Source organism: Pecten maximus, chromosome 1 (genome assembly GCF_902652985.1).
Source record: "Pecten maximus chromosome 1, xPecMax1.1, whole genome shotgun sequence".
NCBI classification, from domain to species: Eukaryota; Metazoa; Mollusca; class Bivalvia; order Pectinida; family Pectinidae; genus Pecten; species Pecten maximus.
This window is the reverse complement of record NC_047015.1, coordinates 38,644,331-38,653,851: the sequence shown is the minus strand read 5'-3', so window position 1 is coordinate 38,653,851 and position 9,521 is coordinate 38,644,331. Positions and strand designations below refer to the sequence as shown.

General features: G+C 35.1%; 1 protein-coding gene across 1 annotated transcript; it reads right to left on the bottom strand.

The window, feature by feature from the left end:
• Positions 1–1,435: 1,435 nt before the first annotated feature.
• Positions 1,436–9,170, bottom strand: LOC117333001. Its single transcript, XM_033892112.1, has 5 exons — positions 8,192–9,170; positions 7,615–7,765; positions 4,397–4,559; positions 3,798–3,898; positions 1,436–2,410 (listed from the first exon to the last, which is right to left on the bottom strand). The coding sequence occupies exons 1-5, from the start codon at positions 8,460–8,462 to the stop codon at positions 2,281–2,283; spliced, it is 816 nt and encodes a 271-aa protein (XP_033748003.1). The 5' UTR covers positions 8,463–9,170; the 3' UTR covers positions 1,436–2,280.
• Positions 9,171–9,521: the final 351 nt, after the last annotated feature.

Sequence of the window (9,521 nt, the reverse complement as noted above, 5' to 3'; positions counted from 1 at the left end):
TTTATGTTTAGATTTTACTGCCCCCTGGTGTTAGAATAGTTGGGAAAAATGCATCAAGGGTTTTTTGGGACATAATTCTGAAACACTTACATTGTTGTTGTGAAACAAAATATACTTAAATAACCAAATAGGAAAAGAAGAAAATGCGATATTAAACCACTAAATTTGAAAACCATAAAACTATCAAGCAGAAACTGAAAAAATGACATATTAAATCAAAGTTTTTGGTCACAAAATAGAAATAGCCGACTAATATCTAAAATTGTTAAACACTATTTTACTTAGTTTATAGCATCAGTCTGCAACAATAGGAATATAAAACAAAGAAACACAAACTATCTACCGCTGAATAAAAGAAATTTAATATCAACACTTATCACGATGTAAAAATAAAGAAATGAAAAAATAAAAGATAAAGTAACAATAATCAAAACAATAAGTTAAATGGTTAAACAAACAAGAAAAGTTAAACATATAATTATGTCCCTTTTAACCCTCCATAGAGTAAACATTTCCAAAGCCTCCTATAAGTCGTTTTTGACCTCATATTCAGCGTGTCGAATATTCGGAGTCATTTAAATAAACACAATGATTTACAAACTAATATTTCATTTTTGTAGAATCATAAGATTTACAAATATAGCAAAATAATATTAGTCGTTCATCTAAAATAGATGATAAGTTTCCCTTCATAGCCTACTATATTTTGCAGCGTATACATAATTTAGTTAAGAAGTTATGAAATAAACATGTTCCCCAGCGAATGACGGTTGTTTGTGATGTTTGTCTAATTCTTGTAAGTTAATTTTTAAATTTAGAAAAGACAGTCGCTGAAGTTCAAGTCTTTTCCTAATAAACATCCGCCACATTTTGGGGAACATCTATTCAACCGACGTGGTGCAGTTCATAAGACACAAGAAACTGTACATGTAAGAAACGGGAGTTACTCCTCTTGGCTAATGAAATATTGCAAAGGACATATTAAAAAAAAAATATTGTCATCATTCTAAGATTTTAGATGAATCATTTTATTTTTTGTGTCGAATTATTTTAATGGGTGTTTTATATCAATGTTGGAGAACTATTTTTTGGGACATTTTGATATAAGAACATTAATATTTGGATCTTTTACCATTAGAAAAAAACTCATTCCTTAGCTTTAATTTTAGTTTTCCAGTGTATTGACGGTCTGAAATTAAAACTATGTTTCATAGCAAATAAATACCTCCTAAGATAAAATCCCTCATTAATGATGCATTATGAGCGTTAAGGTGTATTACAATTTGAAGGAATTAAAAAAGAAGCGCATAATGCTAGGTCATACTGCTGTGACAACTTGTGCTCGTATACAGTATATACATAACCTGTAGTTATCCTGTAAATCATTAGCCACAAATTATTTTCTTGAAACAATTCAACATTTTAACAAAAACAATAGAATATAAATAACGTTTTATTGAATCTGTTCGCGGTTGCATTCCGTAATGCACACACGAACGCATTTATACAAGTACACAAACACACCCTTCACAGGCACCCCACATTTAATAGGAATCATCACTTTAACCCAGTTAGCACATACGCACATGCTGCAGCCCTTATTAATATCACAGACACATGGAAATATTGCATATTCAACACTATGTTATATATATTTTCCATGATAATTCATATGATTTTATATCCCAACCATAACTGTTCACTAGCCTCCGGCATCTTGCTGGCATTAGATGAACAATATTTCAGGAAAAGTGTTATTTTAGTTATGTTCGCGCTGGAAGCGTCCAGCTAAATTATGATTACGCTTATTATAGTTTCTCTCCTTTGTTTGCAATGGCACGCATTCTTGGCGCTAATTTTGTGATGTGCTAAAATGTGAACACACCAAAATAATTCTGTTTAGAGTATATGCACTAACGGTCCTGTTCTTTTTAAATGTCCAACGGCAGTCTTGTTTTTAATATTCACTGGCAAACCCTCGTGTTAGACATATACCGTCCTGTTTTAGACTTGTTCGGCTTTCATTCTCTAGAGAAATACAGGCCAGTACAATATTTGGTTGTGGATAACCGTGTAAGAAGTGCAGGGCCTCACATAAATGGTCATTTTGATAACCCTCCTCTACCAGACCAGGCTGATAACTGTTCTCTAGCAACCCAGGCCATCATAAATTATTTGGTTGATAATCATCTTTTCATCTTTCTCTGACAGTCCTGCCCCTCGTACATTTTCTGGTTGACTCTCGTTATGTAGTAGTCCTGGTCCATAAATTTTCTTACTCTAGCAGTCCATGTCGTCATATAGTGGATTTTCAAACTCTTTCGGTTTTTCCTTAGTGACTGACTCCAGTTTCGTGCCAAGAGACATGCCCTCGTCTATGTAGGAGCCTTTGCTATTTCTCAATGTTTTCCTACATAACAGAAACACATTAGAAGTACACACAAATACAACAATACATACAATGTAGATACAGTGCGCCAAATCAGCAAAGCAATATAAATCTTTGATTTGAAATAATTCGATTGTTAGAGAACATCTAACTCAAAAACGATAAAACGAGAGAAATATACAAAAAAAAAAAAAAAAAGGTTTGCAGGGATGCCTTTCAGATATGTATAATGAAAAAGCTATGTTTTCCGGAAGGGTTAGCGTCTTCTGCTTCATCGACGATATCCAGTATAAACATGTAGATGTTGTAAGTATACCTGTATACTGGTATATAGCAGTCATATGATTAGAAAACAAATTGAAATCAATTTAACCTACTTACATGTAATATTTATATAGGCAAATGTCAACACATTCATGCCGACAAAAACAAAGTGAAAATAAAAGCATTGATCAAGTTTCCATTTTTTTGGTTTGTTTTTGTTTAACGTCCTATTAACAGCCAGGGTCATTTAAGGACGTGCCAGGTTTTGGAGGTGGGGGAAAGCCACCGGCCTATGGTCAGTACCTGGCAACTGCCCCACGTAGGTTTCGAGCTCGCTACCCAGAGGTGGAGGGCTAGTGTTTAAGTGTCGGGACACCTTAACCACTCGGCCACCGCGGCCCCTTGAGTCAAGTTTCCATAAAATACGATTAAAAGAAGTTATTGACGACATCATTTTAAATCCGTGGCATTATCTAGATTTGACCTAGCGTGCGTTACAAGGTATATGAAGTGAACAGCGCTTACCCTACTGGAACAATGGGATCAGTTGTTCAAAAGGCGATTAGCCTAATCATTTGATTCGTGAAAACTTGTGAGTGTATATTTCTTGAAATAAATAGGTAGGAAGAGACAGAAGAGAGTTATAGTGTCGTACAATTTTGTCTAGTTAGTTGAACCAGAAATGATTTTATCAGGATTTTATAATTGTTGTTAAAATGTCATTAGCTTAAAACCCTTTTGAACAACTGAGCTCTGGTCATATTGTACTTATTATTTTTTTTCTAAAGTTTCCCATGTAAATCTATATTGAATGCGTTGCACTCGTTTTAATTCTTTAAATATTTTTTGGGTATTTATATATTTTTTCATTACTGTAGTCCGTGATGATACCAGTGTGATAACATCTAACGAGTTCACACAACAAGCTCACTGCGAAACAATCAGCTTGGCAAATCTATTAGATATATCAAAAACACTGCTGTTTTCTATTTCAAATGGTTTGTCCTGTTTAACAAACAGGAAAAATGTATTAATGCTGATTTCAAATTGAATGCCTTTAACGCGTTTTATTGTTTTACTCGACACTAAGAAACTAACATCTTAACTTAAACAAACATATATGATAAATAAGAAATTTACACACCTCCTCTTTATTACCACGAATGCAATGATGATAATGAGAACGAGGACGCTGGCAAATGCCACAATCATTCCAATCATAACAGTGTGGTTATCAATCCAACTCTGAAACATACATTAAATGCTGTATAGTGTGTACTATTGTCAGGTAGAATACCTTCATATGTAGCCAGGCTCCCAAACACTACGCAAAAAATAAAGTGTGTCACAGCAATCCATTTAGGCAGGATAAATTAGAATTATTTAAGTACATTTAAGCAATTAGTCAGTTGGCAAAATAAAAAACAATCATGACGTCAAAAACATACCTAATACAGTGACGTCAGACAAAACGACCTCATTTGGTGAAAAGGCCATGAACATGTTATTCAGATCACGACATCAAAGGACATGTTTTGATAATTATAATACGATGACTTTATTTTTTATTGGTAAGGTTAAAAAGTGACAATGTAGAGCATATGTATATATATGTACACTTCAGACCAACATCATTGTCGGGGCGTCTTAAACAGACAGCAGGGAGAAAACAACTTGTCTATTTATCAATGGAGAAGGTTTCTATTGATAGATTCCAGACTTTGGTATAATATCGGTACATACCTTTTCAGCGGAGGTTTGCAAAAGTGGGCTCACTTTCTTCTCGTACTCACGAAGATTTAGAGAGGACAATATTTCATTTACGGCATTGTCTAATTCCTGTTCAGACACTTGAGATCTTGGATTTTTTGAGCTGATGACAATCGTCAAATTTGTAATGGTCTCTCTGTTAAAAAATGAAGTGTTCAAAAATGTGTTAAAATAAATAAGTAAATTTTGTCAATGCAAGTAAATACTGTTGCATAAAAATGTTACAAAACAAACAGCAAAGCACAATAAAATGTATATGTTGGTGAGGTTTTTTTTTCAATGTCGTCTTTGAAATGCCTTGTCATTTTATACTGTTTGGCATATTTTACCACAGGAAGTTAATTAGGTTAATTATTCAATAAAGTTATTGAAATGTCAAAGAAAAAATGTTGAAGATTATTTTCTCTACTTCGTACGTCTTACAACGGTTGTCCTTAACGCAATGTTAACAACAAAATAAACAGACATTCACGGTTCATTTTTTCATTTTTCATTTTAATGTGTTAGAACCAAAATTCAATTACTTTCCGGTAAATAAGGTTTCTCCACAATTTGTCAGTTGTAAGAAAAAGCCTAACTATATCATTATTTTACCAAAAAAAAAAAAAAAAAATGGTTAGCGCTGCAACTTTCGAAATAATATTGAAGAAGATAAAACCAAAAATGACGCAGTTACCTCCGCTGATCAAATAAATGATATACAGTATTATGTTTGATTTATTCCATACTGTTCCAAACACACAAATGGGCATTTTCAATATTTTGGAAATAACCTTAATTGTACTTTTATTTTTTGAAGGAAAATGAAAATCTACTTTCTTATCAATGGAGAAGGTTTCTTATTTGATTTTTCCCAAGTATTTGTACTATTAAAGTGTAAATGAGATAATAAATATTTTAATACTGTGTTTAATTTATTTCAGCAACGTCACTATAGTTATGGTGCGTTTTGATTGGATACGGACCATGATCTAAGCTGTGATAGAACCATGATCAATCGTGTTATGCCTCGCAAATCGCGCTTAAGTCACGCCCCGTTTCTAATAAAAACAATATGGCGTCAAGTTCGCTTCTTAAGGACTCGCACAACTAAATGATTTACTATATGTTATTACCAGTGACCCCATTCCTTCATTTGCTCGTTTGAAGTTCAAATGATGTGAAATTTATATCAAATTAAAGTTTAAAGTTTTTTCTATCTGATAAATGTTGTTATTGCATATGTTTAATGGCATATAAGAGCACACGGGTACTCGAAAGACAGTCACCCTGACATTTATAGCACACTGGAGAACCCCCACCTGGGGAATTCCCGCCTTTTTACACCTCGAATCCTACGTCATTCTATTTTCAGTAGGAGTGTATATTTTTGATTGTCCAAACCTCAAGACCCTACTCTTTATTCTCGTATATAGAAATTACCCATCTCATCTGTTATTTACTCAGGAAAACAGCTACAAACCTAAGAAATACATTTTTCTCAGGGACTTTGTTCAGGTGAAACACCAGCTGATTGGCTGATTTAGTTGTGCGAGTCCTTTAACGTAATTCACCACTCCGCAACATTTATGATTAATGACCCATAGGATTGGAATGAAACAAAGTGATCAAAAAGGATGAATTTATGACAAAACAGATAAACAAAAAAATTAGATAGTGTTCTTACCGTCATTTATTGATTAAAACGGTCATTTCGTCCGCGTCAAGGCATATAGCCAAGTAAAATCCGAAATGAAATTGAACAAGTGCACAAAACTTCACATACCGGTTGGACCTTTGGAAACACATTAACACTAATTTTGTCGAAACGCACATATCGCTATGTATACTGCAGAGTAAATCCAAATATTTCGTTAGATATTCGGTAATAGGACTTTCACAACAATCCGAATGCAACACTTCGTCAACATACAGATCAAACTCTCACCAGTATGGGCGTAGCCAAATGATCGACTTTGAAAACTTTGTAAATGGTCCGAATGGGGATAGTGTGTTGTTTGTCGTGGATATACTGGCGATTAGAACATGGGTTTTAACTCTCCATCTATCGGTCTCTAGTTCAAACCAAATTTCCTGTTCTAATAGCCAGTATAGCCACGAAAAACAACGTACTATCCCCTATATACAAGCAAGTCACAGTTTTGATCAACCTTTGTCTTTTTTCAGTGCGTGCTGTGTCTATATATAAGAAAGCTTGCCTTCATTTAGTAGTGGTTGGATCAAATAGCAAGATACATGTATCTTGGATCATAGCAGTTCAAGTTACTAATTTTTCGCACATCAAATGTTTAGTTTCTCTTTTTGGACCGAGTTTCAACAGAAAATGTTTGTAATTTTACTCATTTGGTAAAATACAAGGAAATAATAACTAAAAAAATATTTCTGAAATGTACATGTGTTTCTAACAACAAGTTTTTTTCCAAGACCTCAACACAGCGAAGTAGTTCAACAAAAAATGGTTGATAATATGTGTTATAATTCATATAAAATAAATACACTTTTATTTCAAGGCTCTTTTGACAGTTGAAATGGTATCCTAAGGATTATAATATGATACCAAAATTTACCCTCTGTCCCACCCCAAACTCTAAATGACCCTAGTTGTCGATTGGCCGTAAAACATAAACAAACAAACCCACCCCAAACTCAAACTGCAACTCCGATACTTTAGATACAAAAAGGTTTGCGTCGTTTCCAATTATCAAATAGTAACCTCCCTTAAAATGGACTAGTTGACACTGCGCGACCCATCACCAGAAAACAACCTTAAGATAATGTTGCATGATATGTTTAAGTTAGGGAAGTCTTGACACTTGTGTAATTCTTGAGGATGTTAGTGTCATGTCCTGTTATGCATGAGTAAGCGAGTGTCGTGTGTTGTGCCTCAGGACGTGTCGTGTGTTATGCTGAAGTAAGTAAATGTAGTGTGCTGTATTTAAGTCATTATTGTGCGTTTTATTTCAGTAAATCTTTTGATTTGTACATATGTTGCAATTGTATGCAAGTAAACGTTGTGTGTTTAGTGTTTTTATGTAAATCAAAGTCTACTAAACGGAATTTGTGGCTACATGCAGGTATTATGTTCATTTTGCATGAGCACAATTTCCATTTTTGGGTGATGTGTTATCTAAGCATATTAATGAGCATACAATGTTATGGATTTACGTCAAGTAGGTAAAGATTTAACAAACCCGCCGCTAATTTTGCTTGGTTGTGCTGTAACTGCCAATGAGTAAGCATTTGACAATCCTAGGAGTTGTAGCAGGTGATCTCGCACATTGATCGTTTCATCGGAAACGTCACCTAGCAACTGTACATTGACCATGGTAATTGGGACAGCCTCTGAAACATTGCAATTGAAAATATTTTCAGGAAAATAGTGAAAATGGCAATATTTTTTTTTATCATTGGCTTTCTTGTATTCCTTGTGATCGAGACCTATACGTAGACAGGTGGCATTTGCCAGCTGGTCTAGGACGAATGTTGCACTTAAAATTAATTGTATGTTACGATACTGTATACGTCGTAAGCCCTCGGCAACGTCATGGAAGCGGTAGAAGTATAACTGTTTTCATAGTATAAGAAGAGATTACTAAGGTAGAGCTAAATAAAGCAATCACATTTGTTCACTAAATTTCTGTGATAACTTCACGATCAAGTAGAACGATCTCTGCAATTACTACACGTAGAATGAAAAGAGCAAAAATGATTTTCTCAACTCTCGAAGGCTTAATTGTATTTTAAAGAGAATCTTAATGCCAGACTCACCTGAGACTTTCGGGATCGTTGGTATGGGTGAGGTATGTACTATTTCGGATGATACAGGGTTACCATCAGAAGATATAGGAATGGTATTAAATGACATAGAGGTTACTCCAAGTGAGGAAGGCATTATCCTTGATGTTGTAGGCATTGTTTTACCAGACGAAGCCGTTATTTCGGATGAAGAAGTTGTAAATTTGGAATATGTTATTTTTCGTTCCGGTGAAGAGGAAATGGGTTCGTATGTCGCGGATATCGATTCTGATGCTGTATACATACTTTCGGATGGTGTAGTTGATGTTTTAGAAGATATTGCTACTGTTGACAAAGATACTACTTCGGCAGGCGTAAATACTGCTTTAGTTGATCTAGACACTGTCTCTGACGGGGTAGATTTTGATCCCAATGACGTAGGTACTGTTTTTGATGACGAAGATATAGCTACTGTTGACAATGGCAATGCTTCGGGTGGCGTAGATACTGCTTTCGTTGATCTAGACACTATCTCTGATGGGTTAGATTTTGATCCTGATGACGTAGGTACTGTTTTTGATGACGAAGATATAGCTACTGTTGACAAAGACAATGCTTCGGGTGGCGTAGATACTGCTTTCGTTGATCTAGACACTATCTCTGATGGGTTCGATTTTGATCCTGATGACGTAGGTACTGTTTTTGATGACGAAGATATAGCTACTGTCGACAAAGACAATGCTTCGGGTGGCGTAGATACTGCTTTCGTTGATCTAGACACTATCTCTGATGGGTTAGATTTTGATCCTGATGACGTAGGTACTGTTTTTGATGACGAAGATATAGCTACTGTTGACAAAGACAATGCTTCGGGTGGCGTAGATACTGCTTTCGTTGATCTAGACACTATCTCTGATGGGTTCGATTTTGATCCTGATGACGTAGGTACTGTTTTTGATGACGAAGATATAGCTACTGTTGACAATGACAATGCTTCGGGTGGCGTAGATACTGCTTTCGTTGATCTAGACACTATCTCTGACGGGGTAGATTTTGATCCTGATGACTGTAGATATTGTTTCGGATGACGTAGATAATATTGCTTCCTGTGAAGATATTGCTTTCATTGACGTAGAAACTGTTTTTGATGGCGTCGATATTGCTACGGTTGAAGTAGACATTGCAATGGACGATTCGGACATTGTTTCAGATGACGTTAGTTTTACTGTAGATGTGGATGATATTTGCGTCGTTTCGGATGGCATGGACGATGTGGGTAACTCTGTTTGACATCTATTTCCAGTGTATCCAGAAATACACTGACACGAATAACCGTCCACATGTCTGAGACATACCCCACGAT

What these genes read in the sequence shown, in the direction of transcription:
- LOC117333001 (XM_033892112.1), bottom strand. Translation starts at nt 8,462, where the DNA reads ATGTATACAGCATCAGAATCGATATCCGCGACATACGAACCCATTTCC. An exon ending in AACGATCCCGAAAGTCTCAG is followed by an intron (nt 7,766 to 8,191) that starts GTGAGTCTGGCA and finishes GCAATGTTTCAG; the next exon opens with AGGCTGTCCCAATTACCATG. An exon ending in TTCGTGGTAATAAAGAGGAG is followed by an intron (nt 2,411 to 3,797) that starts GTGTGTAAATTT and finishes TCTGTTATGTAG; the next exon opens with GAAAACATTGAGAAATAGCA.